At 31.1% G+C, this 27,761-nt stretch overlaps 1 protein-coding gene across 11 annotated transcripts in view; it reads right to left on the reverse strand.

Annotated features, from left to right (window-relative positions):
• Positions 1-27,761, reverse strand: part of LOC106876029 (ras-specific guanine nucleotide-releasing factor 2) — a 577,714-nt gene that overhangs the window by 39,390 nt on the left and 510,563 nt on the right. For 3 of the 11 annotated variants that reach the window (XR_008266647.2, XM_089342310.1, XM_052976029.2), the window contains exons 11-15: positions 27,674-27,718; positions 18,369-18,447; positions 14,451-14,659; positions 12,212-12,294; positions 3,588-3,641 (exon numbers count right to left, since the gene is read on the reverse strand). Coding sequence is in view for 7 of the 11 variants with exons in the window: in XM_089342310.1 (XP_089198436.1) it covers positions 3,588-3,641; positions 12,212-12,294; positions 14,451-14,659; positions 18,369-18,447; positions 27,674-27,718 (470 nt within the window). In the remaining 4 variants the exon portion in view is untranslated. The remainder of the gene's footprint in view (positions 1-3,587; positions 3,642-12,211; positions 12,295-14,450; positions 14,660-18,368; positions 18,448-27,673; positions 27,719-27,761) is intronic. The other 8 variants (XR_016238460.1, XM_089342316.1, XM_052976037.2 and 5 more) reach the window with 3 other exon arrangements.

Genomic DNA, 27,761 nt, shown 5'->3' on the forward strand with positions numbered 1-27,761 from the left:
ATTTTTCCAAGAACTGAAGCTGTAATAACCTAGTTTTATTCTCAAGACATCTTGTAAAATTTTATAGCCAAGCATTGTTTCAGTGGTTTTGTTTCTACTATATCCCCTACTTTCAAGAAACTTAGCTGATGATTTCCTTAAGACGTTTACCTTATAGGGACCCTTTCCTAGTGTTCAATTTCAAATTTAGTAAGGATAGTTTTTTTTACCTGAAGTCTTATACAAGATACATATGCTATATGCAGTTAGGAGCAATGATGTGAGAAGCAACATTTATTTTTCAATCTCACAGAATTGTTAGTGTAATATACTAGAATATTCTATCATGGATAACCTTTTCTAAAGCCCTCCTTTATAATTATAAAGTTTAGCTTCTATAAGCAACCTGTAAAATAAAAAAAAATAAATAAACAGCTGTAAACAACTCATCTTAAGTACTTAACAGCGTTTTTAAAATGTTTTTTTTTTTTGACATAGCAAACTATGTAAAAATAATGAACACAAATGCTTACAGCTAAAGAATTTAGATTTATTGGAATTACTCCTAAAATATGTAAATACCTCTTCAACAGTGGTTTAATTTTTCATATTTAGGAAAGTAAAAGAAAAAATTAAAAACCCCACAGATTTAGCATTGAAAAATGAAAAATTCAGAATAGGGAATATTAAACCAACAATTAGTTATCCAATCACATCATCAGTGGTTAAAAATTTGAGACCAAATTTCAGCTAGAGAAGCTGAAGTAAAACACCATTCATTTAAGGATATTCAAAGGAGGGAATTCATCCAGATTCTGGAAGTCAAGATATTTCCAGTTCTTGCACTCAGTTATTATGAATATTCTTTCAAATTATCACATATTTAAAGATTAACTTGATTAAATGATATCTGCCCTGCTAAAATAGATACACATTAATGTTGTCTCAAATTAAGACTAATTATCATCGTTATATGCTATAAGTATATTTGACTATACTCATTATCAAATATACTCCTAGCATATATCTCGTATTCCAGTAATAAGCTTCAAAACATCCAGAAATTGAGTAGTTTGAAGTTAACAAAGCTGTCCTTCTTCATGGCAGATGTAAAGAAGATTCTTCTCTTTGGAGATAAACCTGGAACTCAAAGTAGGACCATCGAGTCTCCATGGTACTATATTAGGCTTTCAATGAGGGCTTGTGATATGAGTATAAGACCAAGAAGATTTATAGACACATTTCATTTTTCTTACTCCATGCAGGGTAAACACTGTTGACTACTGCTACTGTGCTGAAAACCAGGCCATACCAGATGTTATATTTTGGAAACTTTTGCACCCTCTATTAGCAAAGACATACAACATGAAATTTAGGGCATACCAAAGCTAAATGGGACAGAAATTTTCATTGTGCGGGGAAGCACATCTTGTTTATGGTCACTCAAAAGAAGATATTTTACTACAGGGATGTGTCATTTTAATATTTACTAATAGCTATATTAAATTTATTTTTATATTTGTATTTTATGAAATTTTAAATTTGGTATTTTTTTTTTTATAAAATTACATTTTAATAGAAAATGTACTTCCATTATACAATTTCTTACAGTCAAATTTAATATGTGTTAAAGAAAAGTTATGCCTGTTATGTGCTCCATTTATTAGAAATAGATTCTAATGTATGTTAAAAAAGAAATTCATGTTCAGTTCTTCCAGCAAAAGCAAAAAGATAAGGGGCTGATAAACTAGAACCATCTCTAGTTCTAAAGACAACAGGAAAAGAAATGTATGCAGCACATACAAACACTTGCGTGTGATTTGTAAAATGAATGACAGTTTGAAATTAATATAAATTCTTCCTTAAATATGAAAGCTTAATCATATATTAAAGAATATTTCTTGTATGAAAAAAGCTTCTTCTTCATGGATGTAGAAGAAGCAAATATCCGACAATTACAACTTCTATCACTGCTTTTAATAAACATATGGAAATATAAATAATTCAATAGAAAAGTAGAAATTATATTAATAAAGTGATTTTTGATGCCATATAAAGAAAACCTCTCTATGAATAAGTGAATATGACAATTGTTATTATAAGAAAACAGAATATTATTTTGGCTTCAACATACCTTAATGTACCTGTATACATACTCCCACATAAACACAAGCATGTGTTTTCATGTGTGTGTATGCAAATAATATTTAAATACTTTTGAAAATGTTGTTCTAACTGAATCTTGAATAATTTCATGCTTTAAATAACAAATCTTAAAAATTGATATTTACTTGCAAATTTGGGCAGAGTAAGGGCATCCAGCTGTAGAAACTCTGCCAAATCAGACTGGAGCCTGGTGTTGCCATCCGGTTTCACCAGTCCTCAGTCAAATCGTCCAACCCATGCTAGCATGGAAAGCGGACGTTAAACGATGATGATGATGATGATGATAAGAACAAGTGTTTTCTATCTTAATCGTTTTATAATCTGGACATTTAGGCTTTTAGTAACCTATGTGCTAAAGTACATTGCAATGTTTTTTTCAGAAATGTTTTTTTATTATTATTTGTTTTTTAGAAATCAGAGACTGCATATTTGTTGACTAAAATGCAGAGGCTTGTAAGATATTAATCTCTTAAATCATAGCTAATAGTTTTGATTCTTACAAAAAGCACTGCAGTGCATTTTTAGGCCAGGCAAGTATCACTGTCTGCTTCAATTCATTAATGGAAGATATGCACTCATTTCATTTACAAAAGAAAACTGGTTGACATTTGGGAAAATGTATTTCAATAACAAAACATTTTTATTCTTTACTATGAACATAAAATTTAATGAATATTGAAAAATAAGTAACAGTGCTGTTAAGTATTAAGTCCTGATTAAAATATTCCAGTTTTCTTAGATGCTTGTGATTTCAAAATCATAAACGAAACTTTTGAGTCACACAAGACAAAGTGGATATTCTCAGAGATCTTATGGTTTAATTAAGTATCTGATTATCAGAAAAATGTTTCTTGTCATAATAACAAATGAACTGTAATTTGGTTTGCTGTAATTTTTAGAAAATAGTTGATTCATAAAAGGATGACAAAATTTAAGAAACTTAACAAAATATACTTGAAATTTCAGGACTAGCACATATTAAAATATTTGCACATATTATTTATGTAGTTATAAAGGTTTTTAATTTCAATTCATTATTTCAAGCTACAAGATTCAAGATTGGAACAAAATTTTTAACTTTTAACCACAAAATGTACCGCCAAAGACATGCAAGCATAATTCTTAACAAATAATAGAAAAAATTATATAAAAAATTGAAAGTGAGAAATAAAAGTTGAAAACCTTTTTCTAATATTTAGGAAAATTATGTAACCAAAGCCATTATCCTTAATAAAATTTTGAAAAAGAGAAAAAAAAAAGAGCTGAAGATGTATTAGAGAAAGATAGAATACTTGAAATTTCCTTGAATTACCATTTATGTAAAGATGTATAGATACCCTGACCACACAAAGAAAAAATGAATAAAAAAATGAATTTTTATAGAGGTTGTATTAAGAAGAAGAATTAGAATGTATTAGGTTTTAAAAGATATTTGACTTTACTGAAGCTTTTGCCTGAAAACAGGGCGGCTATAAGTTCGTTTCTTCCATATATGTCTGGATTGAAAAAAGAAATAAGGCTTTACTAACCAGATTTTAAAAATAAAGGATAAAATACCAAATATACTACTCTCTCTCTTTCTCTCTGGTTTTGTGTCTCACTTTCAGTTCTAATAGCTTTTTATTTTCCCTTTTAAACAGCTGCTGCTTGTTACATCCTTATATATTTCTCACAAGTTACTGTACACAATAGACTGCTCATTGTGATGAAATCACTGTGTACTGACTCTACCAATAGGCATAACAGAATAGGAAGATGACTTAAATTATAAATATCAATGAGATGGTGGACTCTAAATTTCTAAAAAAACATACATGATAAAGATCTTTCCAGTAGTCAGGTGGTACTTATTCTGAAGTAAAAAATGGTTTTCTGCAACATAGGCTGCCAACAATGAACTTCTACATTAGCTGATATTTAACTGCTCCTTGTAAATTGCCATTGTAAACCACATTTCACAGAGGAATTTCCAAGAGGTTGAGATACAAGTTTACAAAGGGCTACTTTGAAAAGGAAAGTGAAAATAAATTCATTCATTAATTAGGCCTGAACAAATATTACTAATTAATCAGCTGTGGATAGTCATTGATAGATCAGTTGTGTTTACTTGATAAATCAGCTGTTGTGTTTAATTGGTAGATCAATTGTTGAATGCTCCATGTTGATCTGTGAGTTACCATGCTATTGCACTCACTTCTAATATCTCCAAGATGATGGAGGCAACCATTAACAACATTCTCCTCCAACAATTTGAATCTCCCTCTCTTTCCTTAATGATCACCAGTACAGCTCTCATAGAATAAATTCTGTTGGGGAATTAACTTTCCTATATCATTCAGTTGTAGGTTATAAACCTTAAGAAATTTGGTAAATGCAGTGTCATTAACACCAGTAAAGCCTTCGACTATGTCAGGTGCATGAATTTCTTATCCAAATTGCTTGTCTACAGGATCCTCCCATCTCTTGGACCTGTAGCTTCCAATCAGATCACACAACTACTGCATGGGGTGATAGAGCTCTTTCATACCCATAATATATCAACTCTGGTGTATACCAGGGTGCAATTTTGTCCCCCACACTTTTCTCTCTATACATCAAGAACCTACTTGCCTCACCACCAACAACATTCACTCTTCTATAGATGATACCTTGCTACAATCTTCCCTAACCTTCCACACCTAAGCGTAGTCTATAAAGCTCAGACTAAATCAACAATGGAGTATTGCTCCTACATTTGGGACTACTCACACATTCACACACAAGTACATCCATCCCACCATGAAGAAGGCCGCTCAACTGATTAGCATGAAACCTTTGACCATCACACACTAATTTCCTGCCTACACAAACGCTGTCTCACCTCTCAGCTTTCTGCATAATGGAGCCAAGTGGTGTCGTACCACCTCTTCCCAGGCATTCTGGACTCATTCATTTATTTTCCTCTCTTTTGTAAACTATCTCACATTCACACTAACCACTGGGTATAGTTTTTTTATCCAGTACAAAACATCGACTTTTTGGAATTCCCTCACCTGCAGATGTTTTCCTTGCCAATCAGTTATATTTACTACATTGAAGAATTGTTGTATTTAACTGATATATACCAGATGTATGTCCTTAACATATCAATAGCAGTATATCCTTGATATATATGAATTGTTGTATTTACTTCACTGATTAACTGCTGCATTGACTTGATAGATCATGTGTATTTATTTAAAGACTCACAGATACAATATTACTATCTTAATTTGTGGATGTGAAAGAGTTCTGTTATCACATGCTGCAGTAGTGTGATCTGGTTGAAAGCCACAGATCCTAGAGATGAGAGACAGATGGTTCCCCTAGGCAAGCAATTCAGACAATAAACTCATGTTTATTGAAGGTTTCGCTGATGTCATGAGTAAAAACGCTGCATTCATCAATCATAATATATTGCAAACTGTCCAACACAGAGAAGAGAAATACATGTGTCTTTCTCAAACTGATTTCTATAACATAACTTCATTTCAATATATCAATAAGATTATGTAACTAGTTAAAAGGAGATTAAAGGAAACATTTCTAGATCATTATGTAGATGTTGGCTACAATAGATTGCAGTGATTTTGTAGTAAAATAAATCATATCAAATCTAAGAAAGGTATTTGGGATGTGCGATAAATGTGATAATGAAAATGATTAAGAATTGATCTGTAAAGTCTGGTAATTTGGACCAGAAGTATCAAATCTCTAATATATAAAAGTAAAGATGCTATCAGTCCAATAACCTAAGCCAAGCCTTCCATCAATATTATCAGCATACGGATAAAATATTAGACCAATATTTTTGTCCATTTTATGCTTGGTATACAAACTTGCATAACTTTTATACTAACATTTTATTTTTGTATGTATTATCTTTCTCATGCTACAATATACATTTTAGTTGCTTATGGTTAGAACTAACAAAATCTTGAAAATTTTCAGTTAGCTACTATACAAAATTAGTCAATAGTTTTTTGTAAAAAAAAGTTCAAAGATTTTGAATTAGAATAAGAAATTTTGTATTCTCTGTTTTCTCAACATTTGTTTCCTTTAACTTCATTATTTCTTGGCTAATTTATAGTAATATCATTTGTGCCGCAAATGGCTGTTTGGAAAGTGAAACTATTCAAAACCTATTAAATTTTTAAATCATTAGGTTGGTACCAACATCCCACCCATTCTGATTTCCTTATCCTTAAAGAATTGTGTGCAATACTATTAAGATTATTTAAATGTAAAAATACATTTTCTTTTTATTAATAAACTGTAAAGTAACATTTATTGCGCTTATCATAAGGAAATACTAGCTATTCCAGTTATTACCTACGAATATAACTCTTATTTAGTGTATTGGGTTTTAAAGTATTTTACTTTCAGTCATAAGAATTTTCAGTACAATAAAGCATTATGAAAAATGAACAATTCCCTGATCATTTTACTTTTGCCGTCAACTTGTCTTAAATTATACTTACAGCAATTTATATTCTCTAAATGCATTTGTTTAAACAATCGTTATTATATTACAATTTTATAGGCTATCTGATTTTCATATTTATATTTTGTGATACTATGGTCAAAAATCAATCTAACTGATTTAAACTCTGAAACAAGAAAACCACTTGAAGTTTTAATTAGAAAATTCAAAATAATAATAATAATAATAATATAAACATGCATAAATATTTAAGACTATCAAATGTTTTTTTTTTTTTAATATAATGCATTAAAAACATCAAGATCTTCCAAGTTATTTTAGCATCACAAAGCTGCACACTTTACATATTATGGGTGATTGATGGAAGCCCAAACTATATTGTCATGCTCTAACAGCATAAGAAAACTTGCTACCAGAATATAATGAATAAAAATCTACAAATTGTAAATGAGAGATATAAAACTGCTTGAATTTAACTTAAAAATGATAAATCACTACAGAAAAGTGCCCGCATACCATCAGAGTGCACGCACTCAGACACAAAAAGAAAGATGAAAATTATAAGTAAAGCTATAAAAATAATATATTATAATTGAAAAATAAATTAAATAATTTGTAAAGGGAAGCACCATCAAGAGAAAATTTCAATTTTAAACCTAGCACGTTTATTAGATTCATACTCTCTAAACAAAATGAGTGCAAAGGAATCAGATTTCAAAAGAGAGCAAATTTGAATAAAAGAAATAAATAAATAAACCTTCTAAAAAGTCAAATGATGATAAAATTGACAAGCAAACTTGGAAAATAAGTAAACTGAACTAAAGAAAAAGGTATCAAATTCCATGAATTCTTAAAGTGCCATTTAATATTACGGTGCTTCCTAGTTTCAAAAATTTTGGGTGAATAAAAAAAAAAATGTCAGCCAAAGGAACTTTCATGCTACTTCTGAATAAATACTCATCTTGACTCATTAGGTTGAAGACACTTTATCGACAGTGCAGTCACTTTATCAACCAGATTTGGAAGAACAGGATTTTGTAGTTGCTGTTGTTGGTATTGTTGTTGTTGTTGGTAGTGCTGGTAATTTTTATTATATTATGTTTTCACTTCTGTTGCAGTCTTCTTTTCAGTGACTTAATACCTTGCTTTTGTTTCTGGCATCGGGCAGGGATTTTAGTTTTGATTTCTCTTTCACTACTTTTCTGCAAATTTGTTTCCAAGATGCTATCTTATTTTCATCCTAGTGTATTTCTGATTGTTTATTAAGTTTTAAAATATATCTATTCTCACTAAAGTTGAAAAATCTTCTGTTAATGAACCATAATTGTTATGCTTCAAGATATTTATTTTTGTCTATAATCTTCCTCATGCAACTTTCTGTATAGCAACTTTTTTTTCCTTTTGACCATAAAATTTCTGTTATATCCTTTGTATCAGATGAATTACTTTAAACTAAAAATTATTTTAATTTTTATATCTTATATCAAAAGAAATACAAGATTATTCTAAAGGAATATAATAAACTACAGAAACTAAGATTCTGATGAGGTAAAATTGACACTTTATGTTTATGAATCTATCATTTGGAATAAATTACATACTTTTCACTATCTCACCTCATCAATGTTCAGAATAAAATTATCACAGAAAATGTCACCAGTTAGATGACCAATATAAAACTTAAACTGTTATCATAACCCAAAATAATTTTCTTATATTTACAAAAGCTTTATAATACAATCTGTATTCAGATGCTCACACACACCCTTATATACATACAAACACATATATACACACATGTGAAAATATTCATTTTTGTCCTAGCACAAAATAATTTTTAAAAGGGGGGGAAAAAGTTAAGCAACAATGATTGTTACAAGAAAAAGTGAACCATTAAGACCAATTCTAATGTAGGATAGCTGTTGTATATATGTACGTATGGTGTGTGCGTGTGTATAAATGTATATGAATTATAATTATATATATATATAATGTAACTTTATATATATATATATATAAAGTGTGTATGTTTATGTATGTATGCACTTCAAAAGATATTTAAATAAGTCTAGAACTAAAATAAAAAAAGACTAATGTATTTTTTGTTGTTTATTATTATAACTAAATAGTATCAAAATATGAATTTCTTTTTAGATATTCTTATAAATAACAGGACGGTGAATATGCTTGATGTATTGTGTAAATTTTAAGTAAACCCTTATTATACACAAAAGACAAGAGTAATATATCTTTGTTGAATAGTTATGAATTCTTTACATTGTGTGTGTGTATATCAATACATGTATACCTCCACCCAGAAATATTTTTAATCACATAATATGAATAGAATAGAAAAAAAAAATATTTTTGTCACAAAATGCTATTCATGTAAATATATTTCATGAACCATTTAATTTAAAGTGGGAAATAAAATATATCAATTCAAAATCAAGACAACTGAAGTATCATTTTCTTTTTTCATTTGATAGCTTCACTGTCATCATTGCAATCATGGATGTGCTGATTGAAATTTCCACATGACTACTTTGTAAAGTATACAACCTTCTGTTAGTAGACTTCACACAAATTTGGGTGCATAAACAGTAATAATAAGAAAAAGAAGTAACTGAGAAACAATAGTTATTATATTAGGCATAGGCAACTTTTTTGGAGAAGCAGGCAGCATGAGAAGCATGAGACATGGCTCATCATCATGTAGGCTTCAAAGTAAATTTTTATCAGGAATGCTATTCAGGAAGTTCCAAAGGTTGCAGGTTGTCTATGACAATATTAAATATTGGTTTCAAATTTTGGCACAAGGCCAGTAACTTCAGTGGAGGGGGCAAGTCAATTACATCGAACCCAGTGTACTTATATTGACCCCAGTGTACTGGTACTTATTATTTTTACCTTAAAAGGATGAAAGGCAAGATTGACCTCAGTGAAATTTGATCCCAGAATGTAAAGTCAGATGAAATGTTGTCAGCATTTTGTCTGGCTTGCTAACGATTCTGCCAGGTCACTGCCTTTGACTATATTAAACATTAAAAGACCCCAATAGTCATGAAGAAATGCCATATTTTAGCACAGATCTTTCTTTTAGTCCTTTCCATTTTCTATTCTCTTTCTCTTTTCCCTTGACACATCAGTTCTCTCTCATTTCACCTTAACTGATATCAAAAGGAAGTAAATTACATTAGAAAACAATATGATTCTCTTAATTTTTCTTTTCCTTATTTACTTTCTTTCCTTCAATCAAGATATCATTCTGAGACTTGTTTCTATTGAAACACAACATTATATAATAATTTCCCTCAAAGAACCATACGTATGAAAAGACACAGTTATTTTATTTTAATTTAGGCAGATTGTTAGCAGAATAAAGAAAGTGAGTAAATGTATACCCCCATGTTGCACAAGCATTGCACTCCTGAAAATTTTGCCAAACTGTGGAGTTCTGTATTGTGAAGTCTATTTTTGACTTCCATGTTACATGGAAATCAAAGACAGAAAATGTGTTTCACATTATGGAATTCTACATTAACGCAAGATTTTCATGAGCATAATGCTTTGGTAACACAGAGGATGCCTGTATTAATGTAAAATGTGAAACTTGAAAAGAATGATGCTTGAGATAAATGTGTGTGTGCATGTGTGTGTGTGTATGCATGTGTGTGCGTGCATGCACGCATGTGTGTGCGCATGTGCGTTCATATCTTAAAATGTTTATAGGCATTAATGTCTATGCAGATATATAAGCAAACTTTACAAACTGTATGTGAGGTTTATAATTAATAAATCTGGAATCATTAATTACTTATTAATGTAGACATATAAGAGTGTTCACTACATGATTGAATTAAGTATATGTAGAATCTAGAAATATGTTTATGATAACTGGAAATTATAATCTATTCCTTTTACATTTCTGATGATCAAAGACCCCCACCCCAGCAAAAGACATTTGTGTGAAGCCTATTTATTGGCTAAAATTTCTTTTTACTACGCAACACACACAGACACACACATACACATGCGGATATATATAAGTTAGTGCATAACATTAGTAAGGCTGGTTGATGAAATGATTTAAATACTATATAAAATTATTTGAATTTAAATTTTGATTAAAGAGTGTATAATAGAAGCAATAATAAATATGCATTATGTATAATGTAAAGAAATATCATATTGCATCCATATGACCACATGCATACAACCATTTAAGTATGCATATGACATTCAGTACACATATGTTTAAGAAGAAAAAAATCTGGCAGAAAATAAGTTTTTAGAAAATATTTTAAAAGCAAAGTTTTCTCTTATGTAGAATACTGTTTCAAAGCCACAGCCTAATGACTGAAATCAGTTAATGAATAAAGAAAACTGTAGAGCAGGTGTCAGCCCTATATATTCATAAATAAATCATGCAAAATACATTCTTGTAGATGTTATTCAAAATACTATTCTACACAAAGTTACAACAAAAACTTGATTATGCTATAAATTTATAATTTCGAGAGAAGGTGCCAAATTTTTAAAAATGCCAATATTGTTTTAGTGATTAAAGTTGGAAAAAAAAATAAATAAGATAAATATATCTCCAGTAAAACCTTCTCACGTTTTCAATTCAATGCTTTTGCTAATCCCTAAATATTTGTGCATTTGGCTTTATTTATTTATTTATTTCTTTTTCTTTGTCTCAGTAAATACTGGATCACTTCAGTCATCTATACTCCACTCCTACAGAACAGGGGATTGTGCCTATTCAAAACAAACCATTATTCCTCTTGGTTTATTAATGATAAAATGACCATAGACTGATATATATTTTGCAATAATTTAAATCAACAAATTTATAACCATGAAAATATTTAGTTATCAATATATTACAAATTAACATGACCCCTTGAGCGTCTAAAGATGACAAAAGTTAACAGGAATCACTAATATGAATCATTAAGTAAATTATTTTAGTACATATTAATCTTTGTTTATAATACCTATATCAAGATACATTTCTTAAATATTGATAACTTCAGTGATTAAGAAAGCTATACTGCTATAGCTGTAGAATGGGTGAGATGAGTTCTATTCAGAAGTATGTGTTCACTTCAACCTTATGCTTCTCCTACCCACCTCATAAATCTAATAATATATTCCAGTATAATAGTGAAATACTTTTTAACAAACACAAAAGGAGGAAGGCTGATTCCTTACTGACAATACTTCAGGCCAGAACCATGAAGTATCACCTCATAAAGCAACTATTTTCTTGACAATTGGATCTTTGTAAAAAATCTTTGAAATAAATAGACACCTATTCTGGTAGCAAATAATTCTGAACAGATCAATGATTTGGACTTCTAAGAAAGAATTGATACATGTAATTAAATAAATTTATTTCTATTATACTAACAATAAGACAAAGGAAAAATTAATCATATCATAGATTTTTTTTTAGTTTTATATTTTAATTTTTAAATTTCATCAAAATTTATCTATTTATCTTTAGATGAACTTGTTTCCTTTTTTTTAAAATTTTTATATAGTTGAAGAGAGTTAAAATAATTTAATTTCAAATTATTGCAATGTTTAGTGTACCTAACTGACTGTGGCATAGTCACTGATGAAGATTCCCACATGGAGCTGTTCAGAAGGTCGCTGTAGTGAAGATTTTCAATGCACTGCAAACAGAACAACAAATAAAATATTTCATTGACAATCATACAAAATATTTATTGGGCGTCTTAAATCATATAAAAAATACATATCTTCTATCTTTTACTTGCTTCAGCCATTGGACTACAACTATTCTGGGGCACCACCTTGAAGGGTTCAGTCAAGCACATTCACCCCAGTACATTTTTTTTAAAGCCTGGTACTTATTCAATCATTCTTCTTTTGCTAAACTGAAAGTTACAGGGATGCAAACAAACCAGCGCTAGTTGTCAAGTGGTAGTGAGGAATATTTTTAGTATTTCTCTGAACACACACACATATATTCATTCAAAATATGTATGATATAAGGATTGCTGAATGAATATAATGCTTAATGGCAATGATGAGGTCAGTAAATGCAAATCTTCAGTGATTAAATAGGTATGCATTGAACATGATCCATTTAATGGGCTATAATTCACATGAGAGATAGCTATACATGTATGGAATGAATATAATATAAGCAAAAAAGAAGGTTATACTGGTATGGACAGAATGGTATGTAATATATACAGGAGACATAGCTACATGGAACGAATGATGTATAATGAGGTGAAAAATTATTCTGTGTTTATAGAGGGAAGTATTTTGCTGTAAAGCTAGAGCAAGGAAGAGCTGAAAAGGATTAGACCTGAAAATATGGAATCTAAGAAATGAGAAAATGAATTGAGATGGACAAGGATGATAGCGATGAGAAAGGTTGCAATGACTAGGTACTCTTTGATCCCTAGATAATCAAGTGTTTTTGATTCATTTACTCCAGTACTTAAATAAGTGAAAATTGCCATGATAGCACAATGAAATTCAGACCAACATCAATATTTTTTTTTTATTCTTAAGAAAATGAAGATTAAAAATGAAAAAGTTCTAAGTAAAAAAAAACAGTCAGATTTCTACTTGCATTGAGAAATTATTATCTCAGTTTATATCCTCATCACCATTCAGCATTATAGAAAAAGATATTGTAAAATTTCTAATGTGTAGATTGTGTTTCCCAGCTGGTGTTGCCCAAAATGCTAGGGCTCGAAAAGGCTGCTTGAATTTCTGAGAATGATAGTGATACACAGATGATTTTGCAAGAGAGAAGACTGCATTGGTATGGTCATGTGATGCATATTGATAAGGACAGCTGCATAAAGAAGTGTCACTCTCTAACTGTGGAGGGAACATGGGAAAGAGGTAGACCCAGGAAGATATGGGACAAGGTGGTGAAGCATGATCTTCAGACATTGAATCTTATGGAGATGATGACAATTAATTGAGAGCGTTGGTGATTCGCTGTGCTTGAGAAGACATGTCAAACCAAGTGAAATCTTAGTTGCGGCCAATGGCAGTGACACAGAAAAGGCACCCGTACCAGTGACATGTAAAAGGTACTTGTGCAGCTGACATGTAAAAGCACCCACTACATTCTTGGAATGGTTGGCATTAGGAAGAACATCCATTCATAGAAACCAAGCCAAATTAGACAGGAGCCTGGTACCAGTCCCAGTAAAGCCATCTAACCCATGCCAGCATGGAAAATGGACATGAAATGATGATGATGATATACAGACTAATAATTGGAAGCAAATGAATTTTTTAGTTTCTTTTGTTTATTCTAAGTTCATAGTTTTATTAGACATGTTGTGCATGTGTAATAAATCTTGCCACTTGCAGGAAGTAGTGAAATCCTATGGGTAAAACTGGTTTCTTAATGGTGAATTCTAATTTGATATTAAGCAATTTCTCAAATTTTTAAACTTTCCTTTGTAATATCTGATGAATTTAGTGCAGCGAAACCTTTTAAAGACAATTTTAAGATTTGTTTAATCATGAAAGAAAACTTTTACTAAAAATAGTAATTTTTTTGTAGGTTTTCTTTCGAATGTGAATGTATTTCAAGGGTTTTCAAAAGACTATTATGATTGGAAAATGCTTGCTTAACCTAAACATATTTGAATTCTATCTAAAAAATGCTGATTATGTCTTTTTCTTTTTCCATTTGTAAATTGAAGATTTATCATGACAGATTAAAAATATAATCACAATAAGACCTCGTCTAATTAATTATTTCAAAAAGCATTATGAATATAGAATTTTTTTTTTTTTTTAAGTATAGCAACAAAAATGTAGTTCTTACCTGACTAATCTCACTACACCAAGCAGCTTTTTCTTGTGGGGTTGCTGCCACTAGGGACAGTGTTAATGGTGGTCCACTTTTTGAATCTATAATAAGACGGAATTCAAGACCATGATGATCTGGTCTATCTTTTCCATCAGTTTGGTTTCCCAATGCATTTGGACCAAGTGACTGACTGCCAAAACTGCCAACCGAGTCTAAAGAATAAGCTAAACAAACAAAAGAAACAAAATATTATGTTTACAATGCCTTAATAACAGCAGAGGTTTAAACAAAAATGCCAGCCATAAAAAAATATTCAAATTAATATAAATATAGAAATAATACATTTCTAAATCTCTCAGAGAGATTTATGCAGTAGTGATACGATGAAGTAGTTGTATGCTGTCAACTTAATGTGACAGTCCCCTGAAGGGAATAATACAACTGTTGGTTAGACCTAGGAAATTGCACTGCTTCCTGTCGGCCTTGACATTTCCTGTGTCCTTATTTTCACAAAGGGGAGACAAGCACCTCCACCCAGCTAAGCCTGCATCCAGAGACATGTTTCTGAGTCTTTGCTACTCCAGACTGATGACAATCAAAGACTCAGAAACATGTCTCTGGATGTAGGCTTAGCTGAGTGGAGGTGCTTGTCTCCCTCTTGTAAACATAAGGACACAGGAAATGTGTCAAGGCCGACAGGAAGTGGTGCAGCTTCCTAGGTCTAACCAACAGTAGTGTTATTCCCTTCAGGTGACTGTCACATTAAGTTGATAATATAAATATTCTTCAAATCCTGCAGGTAAACATTATTACCATATTTGTAGATAATGTTTCAGTCTTCTTAATCAATTGATTCTTTATTATTTGTTGAAACATTTCAAAACCAATTTCATGCCATATCTCATGTTTTATGCTTATGTTTTGATTTCTCATTACTGCTTTGTTTTAAACTTCTTGAAAATCATTGACTGCATTAAAAGTGATTTAAAAGAAAACATTCACTCATACACTTATTACAAACATTCACACACATGTAGATGTACACATCTTCCTAAACACCTCCTCTCCACTGTGTTCACCACTCTCCCTGCATTTACCTCTCCTCTGTCTCCCACTCACTCACCCTGTTCAAGCCTCTGTTTCACTTCACTTCTAGTCACCTCCCTGTCACTTGAGGATATGTCCCAACATATCTTCTTCACTAGTTTCTATCACTCTCCGCTCTGTCTCTTTCATTCCTTCTTTCTCTCTCCCTCTCTATTTTTCCAACTGGAGTAGTCATGTATCTCTTCTACAGCAAGGCACTAATTTTTGTCCTTCTATCATACTCTAACCTCTGATCACCTGGCACAAGACCACTTCCCTCAATACTACTCTCTCCTCAGTTGTGGGTCATGTCTTGCAAGTTACTTGGTGGCTTTGCCAGTGCCCTGTAAAACCCCCCCAATAAACTCTGTAAAGTGGTTGGCATTAGGAAACCATGCCAATGCAGTCTGATGAGTATGATGCAATCTTCCAGTTCATCAGCTCCTGTCAAAACAACCCAACCCATGCCTGCATGGAAAACAAACATCAAATGGTGGTTATGTTGATAATGATATATATATATATATTCTTTTCTACTCGAGACACAAGGCATGAAATTTTGGGGGAGGGTCCAGTTAATTAGATTGAGCCAAGTATGCAACTGGTACTTAATTTATTGACCCTGAAAGGATGAAAGGCAAAGTCGACCTTGGTGGAATAAATATATATATATATATATAAAGAATAGTATAAATAACTACACATACACAACATGTCCTCATATATATATATATATATATATATATATATATATATATATATATATATATATATATATATATATAGATATATATATATATATATATATATATATATATATATATATATATATATATATATATATATATATATACATACATACATATATATAAGAATAAATATATACATATCTACACACAAAATACACACACATATATACACAGAAATACACATATATACATTTGCATATATAAATATATACGTAAATATATATATATACATTTACATATATAATTATTACATAAACTATTATTATTATAAATTATATATATATTATAATATATAAATTATATATTATATATATAAGTTATATAAATTAAATTATATAATATAAATTATTATTATTATAAATTATATTACATATATAATTATCTTAATTATTAATTTTTCTATATGTGACAGTGGATTTTCATCGATGAGTTCATGAACCTAGGTTCTTTTCCCTAAAACTATATATATATATATATATCAGCACCCAGTCCACACTGTAAAGTGGCTGGCGTTTGGAAGGGCATCCAGCTGTAAAAACCTTGCCAAAACTGACCTCACCTGTGCTTGTGCCATATAATAAAGCACAAAGTCCACTTTGCTGAGTGGTTGGTGTTAGGAAGGGCATCCAGCTGTAAAAATCCTGCCAAAACAGTTACAGAAGTCTGGTGCAGGCTTCTACCTGGACGACTCTTGTCAAACTGTCCCACCCACGCCAGCATGGAAGGCAGACATCAAACACAATGATGTTGGTGATGATGATATTATGTGAAGGCACTTGACCTAGCAGTTAGGGTGTTGCACTTATGATTACTAGATTGTGGGTTTGATTCCTGCATGGGGTGACACATTATGTCATTGAGCAAAACACTTCATTTCACATTGCTCTGCAATCATTTCGACATCAGATGTGTGACACACTTGTGCACCTGCACAGATAATGTTGATTTGATAGAGGGAGGGAGCCAATGTACAGCATATACATTTGATCACTATAAACAAATCCTGTGCACAACAAATCATGTACCCTAAAACTGCACAATTATACATCATCTTCAATGGAAGGTTCCATCGTACATATATATTGCCTCCTGTCTAAGGAAGTATAAGGACTTTCCATGCAGATATACACAATGGTCTTTAGTTTCCATCTACCGAATTCACTCACAAGATTTTGGTCTGCCAGAGGCTATAGCAGAAGACACTTACCCAAGATGTGTAGCAGGACTGAACCTGAAACCACATAGTTCGGAAGCAAACTCCTTACCCATGTAGCCATGGCTGCACCAATATATGTGTGTGTGCGAGTGTTCGTGTGTGTGCATAGGAGAGAGAATGTGTATGTGCATATGTAGACACAAACACACAGTAGTTTCTGTCTACTAATTGCAGGTGCGTAACTCAGTGGTTAGAGTGTCAGGCTCACAATCATGAGGAAGTGAGTTTGATTCCTGGACCAGGCTGTGTGTTGTGTTCTTGAGCAAGGCACTTTATTTCATGTTTCTTCAGTTCACTCAGCGGTAGAAATGAGTTGCGACGTCACTGGTGCCAAGCTGTATTGGCCTTTACCTTGGATACATCAGTGGCATGACGAGAGGTGGCTGGTATGCATGGATGACTGCTGATCTTCCATAAACAACCTTGACTGTACTTGTGCCTCAGTGGGGAATTTTCTAGGTGCAATTCCATGGTCGTTCATGACTGAAGGGGGTCTTTATCCTTTACAAATTGTACACTAATTCCATTCATAAAACATTGATCAAGCTGAAGTTACAGTGGAAGTGACTTGCCCAGGGTGCTATGTGATAGAACATAAGACTGCATGGTTACAAAATAAACTTTGTGCACAACTCAGAAAACAGAATAAAGTTGATGTGTTGTGCTATCATACACTAATCAAATTAGACAAACTTACATTGATTTAGCTTTCTGTAACCTAAAATAAATTCTCACCAAGTCAAGAAAAGATCCTTTCCACAATCACTGAAGATGCTAGAAATAACAAACAAATTTCCCTCATGAAATGAGGAAAGACAGACACGAAAGCAATCTTACCAATTTCTCCATCTATTTTCCATTTTATTTTAAAGTTAAACTTACTGTCTTCATCAACGAGGAAAACTTCAGAACTGGGATCTTCAATAAGTGTGCAGTCTATCAGAGGAATTTTCCCTTGTTGCTGGAAAGAATCCATAGAAAGTAATTTTATAGCAAAAATTATAATTTTTTTTTTTTTTTATAATCATAACAAAATAACGAAGGTTTTAATGATAACTACAATAGCTTTATAGATTACCCTGGTAGAGAAAAATGAATATATAAAAACAAAAGCAATTCAGTGGAAATGTGTTTTCAGAATGGAAATGAAAAACAAGAGTCTGAAAAAGAGAAGGACATTCATTAAATAACAGCACCGATAGCAATAATGGCAATGATGGTATTTTTTGTAGAAACACAGCAAAGAGAAGAAAATTACATCCTGTATTCATATAAAACATGGTGGTTGAAGACATACAATTCTACAGAAAATAAACTCAAATTACACTTTAACATACAATATATATATATATATATATATATATATATATATATATGTACATAGATATTGCTTTCATATTTGTTTTGCAAGATTGTTGATGAGAAATTGTGACTTGAAATGGAAGTTGTACTTTGGGTGGGTCAGTTCTTCAATTATACTGGGTTGCATTTCACTTCTTTTTTTTATTTGTTGACTAGCTACATTGTTAACCGATCGATTTTTGATCATTCATTCAGTCAGTTCATTAGATTCCCTTCCTTACAGCTTCTGCCCTCATCCTCACATTGATATGCACTTCCAGTTAGTGTGAAGCTAACAGGAGGTGCTCAGTGATATGAGGAGCAGATAAGGGCACATCTTCAATGATGTCACAGGCTGTGGTGAAAGGACTGAGGTGACCAATGCGATCAATTGATCACATGACTAACTAAGCAATTGATGAGTTAATTAGTGAGCCAACAATAATTAAAAGAAATGAAATACAAACTGTATGTATGTATTTTGGTTGGTTAATGACCCTCTAAAGTACTATATATATATATATAAAATACTTAAATATATATAAAATACTTAAATATGTATAAAATCATCATTATCATCATCATCCTCAACATTGTCATTTTACATCCATTTTCATAGCTGGCATTTGTTAGACAGGTCCGAGTCAGCTCCTATTCAAAGTTACTGCATCTTGCGTTTACAATATGAGTATGAATGTGATGGACTAAATAGAGAAAATACAATGGAAGGAGAGACATGAAAGAGAGACAATGGCAAGTGGGCTCATTAAAGGGAAACAATAGAAATGGCAGAGAATGGTGCAAGCCAACAATGTGTAGATTGATATGGGATGGTTAATGTGAGAGCAAAGAGGAATAAGCAATAAAGATGTGTGATAACGAGAATGATATGAAGGTGAGACAATGATAGCTAGCCATCTCCTCTTCCACAGATGTCATGGTGACAGAGTGATACAAAGTGATGGTGGAGGGGATTGAAGAAAAAGTCCAGTGCACTACAGAGAATAGGAGAGAGGGAGTGAGAAATAGATGAGAAAATAATGAAGGCAGTAGATGAAGAGTTGACAGGGATATAACATAATGGAGAAGTCTGAAAGTAGATATGTTACACGTTCCAAACTTTATTGCCATCACTTTTTTAATGACCATTTTTTTCACACTTGCAATAATGGGTTCATCTTTTTATGCACCATTTGCTGCAAGTCATCACAATTCTAAATATATAAATTTATTTTGAGTATGCTTGCAATTCTAATAACTGTTGTGATACATTTTAAATTAAGCTATATTCATATAACATTTATATAGGAAATACACCTCTAAACAGAGTGCATCAATTTGTCATGTACTTATTATTGATGGCTAAAAGGTGCATTTCAACTCAATCAATTTTATTATTTGACACATTCAGTTTTCACTTTTCTTTAGAAAAGTTTTGAGGGAGGAAAAAAAAATTAAACAAAATATTCATCTCCAACCTTAAAACAAGAGAACTGATGCTTCAAAACTTCTTGAGAACAATTCATTTTGATTCCATTACAAGACATGTCACAAGAAAAAAAAAGTACATTTCTCTAACTACAGTGCATGGTGATTAACAAACATACAATGTGCATTAATGATTCACTGGTTATAATGATTCAATACATCAACACAGCACAAGCTCACAATACTTATTTACTCTTTACTGACAATACTACTCCAGTAGTAATTCTTTGGTGATATGAAGTGTCTTATAAACATTATCAAAAACACTTACATTTTTTTGACTGACCTTAATCTTACCAATACACTATCTGCCAATGATTAAATCTTTATCAAAATATCAAAAGTAACTATTGCAACTGAAAAAAATTTCTACTACATCCAAAATATATAACACATTGGCTTCATGAATGGTTTTGTTTCCATAAAGTCAGCTTTGTTTAAGCGATTCCATTACAGCTTCACACTGAATTACTTTTTCATTAACTATTCTATTGGATCAGTTTATTTTTAGATCTTGCAGTAATTGGAAGACAGATAGCTGTTGTTGTTGCAGTAGACTCAGTTGACTTTGATTAAAGAGACTTATACATGAAAGTAACCAATTATACAACTAGGTATGATCTTGCTGTAACATGTACCATGTTTGGTGGCATGTAAGATGCACTTTCTTCTCAAAATATTGTCATGAAAAAAGAAAAAGGAAATCTTCTTGGGTTCTTTATGTGAGATTCATTTAAGTGTTACATTTTTTAATGCGCTAAAAGCATTTTTTCCTGAAAATTCACTGTTGAAATTAGGATAAATCTAATATACCCATGTCATTTATGCCATCAAATATATTAGTAGTAATTGTTATTGTAGTTTAGTTGATGTCTGGATAGAGCAGACTTAAGTTTAGCACTGACCAGTCAAATGATGAAGTGTTTGAGAACCATAGTGAATTCTCTGAAAAAGCATTGGTTTATTAAATGAAGCACAGGGCAGCAGTCTAGACATTTCTGACACTATTCAGTCAGTTATTGCATACTTTGTTGTGTAGCGAGCATGAAATTTATCTTTATTGAAAGGGAAAACAATGACTTAATTTAGATATGTTTTTTAAGCATTTATCAGTTAAACAAATGTGTAATCATTAAGTGCTTAGAAAGTTTAACCTTAAAAAGGGATTAGGAATAGAGGGTGTTTCATGTTAATGTAAGAAAATATATTTTAATGAAGCTACTTCATCTCAGCTGTTTAGGCTTCATATCAGTTTCCTATATTTTCTATTTTTTATTGTTTAATTACACTATAATAGGTGTGTGTGTGTGTACTTTCCTATGATATCATTCCACACACTCAAATAAGACATCACGTTTATCTCATCCATGTAGATGTATAAATGGGAAATATGGTAATACAGTAAAAATATATAAATATACATGATTATATTCATATGTGTAAATATTCTCATAAACTAGTAGCAATAGACAGAGTTTCATTTGCAGGGCTGATTTCTAATATAACCACTCTACCCATCACCTGTATTGAGTATTCACTTCAACTCTGGTCTTCCTGCTTCCATGCCAGTAATACTATGTATATATAGATTACATATTTGTGTGTGTGTGTGTGTGTGTGTGTGTGTGTGTGTGTGTGTGTATCTATCTATCTATCTATCTATCTATCTATATATATATATATATATATATATATATATATATATATATATATATATATATATGTATATATATGTATGTATATATATATATATATATATATATATATATATATACATACATACTACATACCTACAAATATATATATACACAATGTATGTGTAAATACAAATATACATAGCTGTACATTCATATATGCATATGTATGCACATATTCATACATATATATATATATATATATATATATATATATATATAAATTTAGATTCAAGGTGAATATGGTACTTAAGTTTAGGCACATATATGGGCATCTTTCTGTTTCTTTCTACCAAATCCACCAACAAGGCTTTGGATGGCCTGATGCTGTAGTAGAAGACAGTTGTCCAAGGTGCCATGCAGTGGCACTGAACCCAGAATCATGTGGTTTGGAAGCAAACTTCTTATCACACAGCCACTTCAGTATCTACATACACATACTTACATACATATGTATGTGCATGTTTGTGTGTGCGCGTGTGTGTACTTTTGGTTGTACAAATCAAAGAAAAATACTCAAATAACTGAGAGAGGTTATTTATTAGATTGGAATTGATAATTCAGTGTTAGCACTCTGGGTATCTTGGTTTTAAATATTTCACTCAAGGGACAAAGTTGAGACAACAACTAGTTGGGATTCAGATCCAGTTACTGTGTTATTGTGAGTGTGTATATATATATATATATATATATATATATATATATATATATATATATATATATACATGTATATATATATACATGTATATATGTATAATAATTTGACAAGAATAATATTTAGAATGACTTCAAAGTATTAGCCTGCTTAGCCTTCATTGAACAGTCTGATGAAGGCTAAGTAGGCTTAAACTTCGAAGTCACAATCAACACTATTCTTGTTAAAGAATAATAAATATCTACTCTACAGAAGGTACTGAGTAATCCTTCGGTTTAATGTGAAATTGTTTCTATTACAACTTGACATAAAGACAAGATATACATATATATATATATATATATATATATATATATATATATATATATATATATACATACACACACATGTATGTATATATATGTGTGTATGTGTGTAATATCAATGTATATGTCTACACACATACACATACATAAAATATAAATGTTAATGTTTTAGGGTTCCACACTACACAGAACACATGCCATCCAACAATATTTGTATTTATATATGTAACATCATCATCATTTCATATGATACAGAAATATGTTCAGTTATTATAATTTTGCATTACTGTCTCTTATGCTAAGGAACTGCAATCCATTGTTTAAATATGTAATCCATTATGTACTGTTATCAAACATAACATATGTTTCAATAGTATAAATGATGAATATTCACCAAAACTGTTGTCGCATAGGAGTGTGGGTGGTGTGTCTGTTAGAAATTTTATCATTATAGACCAAATTTTCTATTCCTCTATTGAAGTTATACAATAAGTAAACAATATAAAATATGTAGCCTTTTCATCATATTTTAAACCTATTTTAGTGTATTGATTCCTTACAGCATATTGATATTCTTTAATTCTACTAACACTCTGAATTATAATTTATTTCCCAAATCCATTTGTTATTTCCAAAAACAAAAATATAAAAACAATATGAGTTTAAATCCTGCTTATTTATTTATTGCCTTTTTTGTTCTCTGTTTCAATTTTGGAAATAAATGATAACGATGAATATAAACTACTTATAAGTAAATCCTACTCATGCATTTAGATTTGCAACAAAATAGTGTTCAGATATAGTGAAAGAATGCCTTCGTATGTCATAATTGTATAAGGTTTAAGCCTAAGGTGTGGAATTGGCAGAATCATACGACTCAGCATGGGCAATCATTTTCAACTGCATGAGACATGACTCATCATCAGGCAGGTTGCACTACTAAAAACGGGCATTATTTTACCTTGTGAAATGAAGTGTACCATTGAGAAAGTCTCACAGGCCAGCCACCTCACAATTAAGAAACGTTATTTTTCTTTTTGAAAGTAAGTGTGCCATTCAGAAAGTCCCACAGGCCATAGTATTCTTCGATGTTGTTATTATTATCATTATTATTATTATTGTTCAGGTCACTGCTTGGAATTGAACTCGAATCTAGGGGTTAGTAGCCCGTGCTCTTAACCACTACACCATATGCCCGTGGGCAGAAAACTAGTATAAATATAAAACAGTTTAAACCTTCATTACTATACAAAAACTACCTTTGTTTCAATTAATTTTAAAAGTAATGAAAAATTTAGTAAAATAACTGTCATTTTTAAGCTAGTGTTAGGAAAATATATTAACATGAAATTCTGAAAGAAGGTTCAGTTCAAATTGCTTTAAACTTTTAGCATTTAAAGTGGCTATATCTGGCCAATATTCTACCAGCTTTATGCTCAAAACCATCCAGATCTGGCCGCTCACACTAACCCTACAATGTCATTCTAAAAAATAAACAATCACAGCATCAAAATCTCAAAACTACATGACAATGTATGATTAATTCAAAACAATGTGAATAAATAAGTATTACATTTGACAGAGTAATCTGAGTGCTAAAGGGTTAAAGCAGGAAGCTTGTATCTAGGATTAAGGGTAATCTCAGGCAGGTTGATATCAATAGGTGTAAGCAGATGTATGTTAGCAAGTAATTTGTATTTCTTGTAGTTTTTCCATCTTTTGGAATTGATGGACTGATTTTAAATTCTGGAATTAGTGAAAAAAAAAAAGCAGTTGAAATGAAGAGAAACAAAATGTAGGTGTTATGAAGTCATATGCAAAAATTTGAAATTTTAAGAATTTTTAAACTTTCAAACTTTCACATTAATATATTTCTATGAAAAAGTAAATTGTTAATCTGCAATACTCGATGTATAAACATGTATGCTAAAAAAAAAAATCGAACTTATAAACATTCACTATGATATGGTTTTTAAGTTACTAAATATTAGTTATTCCACAGACAAAATCTTCATATTGATTAATTGATGTTTCGAGTCAAACAACATAATTTCTATAGTTATTGTGTTAATATAAACTCCATTTATAAAAATGCCGGATAATTTTAGCTTTCTACAAACATTTTTTTTTTTTTTTTTCATGAATTAACTCTAACTAGAAACATTTGATGAACTTTCTTTTATCAAATTTAATAAAGAGAAATCACATCTCACTAGGGACATGCTCACACACAAACACATGTACTACTATCATTTTACATTTACTTTCCATGCTGGCATGGGTTGGGTAAGTAATTGCTGTTCCTCAAGGTGGACCAGAGAAAATCATCTTGCGTATAAGTTTTATTTTTGTTTGTTTTCTATGGCTGGATGCTTTTCCTAAAATCAAGCACTTTACAAAGTGCACTGGGTGCATTTTCTTCATAGCACCAGTACTAGAGAAGATGGGAGTGAATGCAAAATGGATAGCAAGAGGTGGTTAAATGGTGAGGCTAAATGGGGGACATCAATGCAAAATAGTCAGATGGGAAGTGTAGGTAGAGTGCATGGGGTATAGACATATCAGACTCCAATGAGGCTGATGTTGTATTCCCTTTATTGATTTTACTACTATATATATATATATAATATATATATAGTATACATTATATGTAGAAAGGGTAAAGGTGAATGGCTCAGTGGTTAGAGCATTGAGCTTACAATCATGAGGTAGTAAGTTTGATTCTCGGATCAGGTTGTGTGTTGTGTTCTTGGGCAAGATACTTTACTTCACGTTGCTCCAGTTCACTCAGCTGTAGAAATGATTTGCTACGTCACTGGTGCCAAGCTGTATCGACCTTTACCTTTCCCGTGGACAACATCAGTGGTGTGGAGAGGGGAGGCTGGCATGCATGGGCAGGTGCTAGTCTTCTACAAACAACCCAGCCGAGACTTGTGCCTCGGAGGGTAACTTTCTATGTGTAATCCCATGGTCATTCATGAATGAAGGGGATCTTTATGTGTTGTGTATGTGTGTAGATTGTTAGAATAGGTGTACAGATTTTATATATTAAGAAAAAGGAGGTAGCCAGGATTGGGAGAGAAATTATTTGTTTAGCATTTTTGATTCTTTCAAGGATTCATCATGAATGATGAACACCTCAAGGGGACAAAAGTGGTAAATATAGTTTTTGTCCAAATCCTGGCTACTTTCTTTTTCTTATGATTGATTGACTGACAGACAGACAAACAGAGACATATGCTTTTCTAAAACTAACATAAAAATACAATTGCAGGCTTACTACAAGCATATTATATTACTTAATCCAGAGAAAAGCTACAGACCTCAGCTTCTCTTGCATCAAAATTTCAAACTATTTAGACTAAAATGACCCATATCCTTATTCCTTTCATGGGGAGCTACAAAAATAGTATTTTCTCCAGATTTTGGTACATTTCACCTTAAAGGAAAAAATAAATGTTAGTATTCTTTGCTAATTGTTCTTATTATTATTTTTGTGAGAATTACAACTTCATTCCAGCTGCCTTTTCTTTTTTGTACTCCTGTATGCACTTTATAAAGTATTTTGTTTCCTTATTTAAACTATAAATCAATCTTATTTTTAAAACTTTTCATCGTTTTTTTCATATGCTTGCTTTTATACATTTCAGGGAAAGAAAAAAAGAGAAACAGGCTTCATTTATAATTTATAAGTTCAGGAAGGATCAGGGATATTTTAAAAAATATAATCATAATAATAATAAAATTGCTGTATACATAATTTTCATGAAAAAAAAAACATTAAAAATCTTATTTACCAAGATTATTTTCTGACCATAACTTATTCATTATCTTAAAGGGTAATAATAAAACATAATTTGATTTAAAAAATTGATACTTACAATTAATTTTCAAAACAAATATATTTTTTATATTTGACACTGGTATTAAATTTAAGTCTTTTAATTGCGTATGAAATAGTCTCAGGGAATTCTACTTGTTACAGTATACTCAGTCAATTATTTAATTGTTGCCTCAATCTTTATTTAAGAAAGAGAAATACTTTCAAGACTAACATTTTGCAGTGCTAACATTATTATACTGTTAATATAAAGAAAAAAAATTCATGTTCAGTTAAGTTTCTCTGAACATATCAAATGCACTGAATCATGGCTCCTTCTTCTTCATCAGATTTAGAAATGCACAAATTTAGAAAAATATTGCTTGTATGTGTGTATATATATATAAATGTATCTTGTGTCTTGGGAGGGATATTACGGCAATAATAACACACGCAAAAACGAAGTATATATATATATATATAAATATATATATACATACTGTAAATAAGTAATTCAAAATGTATAAAATACATGTAAAATTATGTGCAGATATAAGCATATATATGTATATTATGTATGCATATGAACTAAACTATGTTAGGAACAAATATGAAGTTGGAAGGTAACATAAATGAGGGGAAAATTCAAACAAAAGTAAGAGTGTGTTGAGTATCTACCAAAACTATGTAAGTAAACACCATGGATGAAAATAACTGTTGGCATGACATTGAGACATTTAAAGCAATCTACAAATAACTCAGACTAAACGACGTGTGTAGATTACTGATGGTTAAAAGAACAATTCTGACTACTCACAAAAGTTGTTATACTCACATAGAAATACTGACACTATAACTTACTCTCAGTAAGAAAACATACTCACTCTATATTTGTCTAAGAATTGTCCTTTCAAATGCTTACTTGAGTTCTACAAGAAATTCAAAAGAAAGCTGAGTCTGACAAAATATTAG

The sequence above is a fragment of the Octopus bimaculoides genome, chromosome 2 (assembly GCF_046866305.1).
Source record: "Octopus bimaculoides isolate indiv1 chromosome 2, ASM4686630v1, whole genome shotgun sequence".
NCBI lineage: Eukaryota > Metazoa > Mollusca > Cephalopoda > Octopoda > Octopodidae > Octopus > Octopus bimaculoides.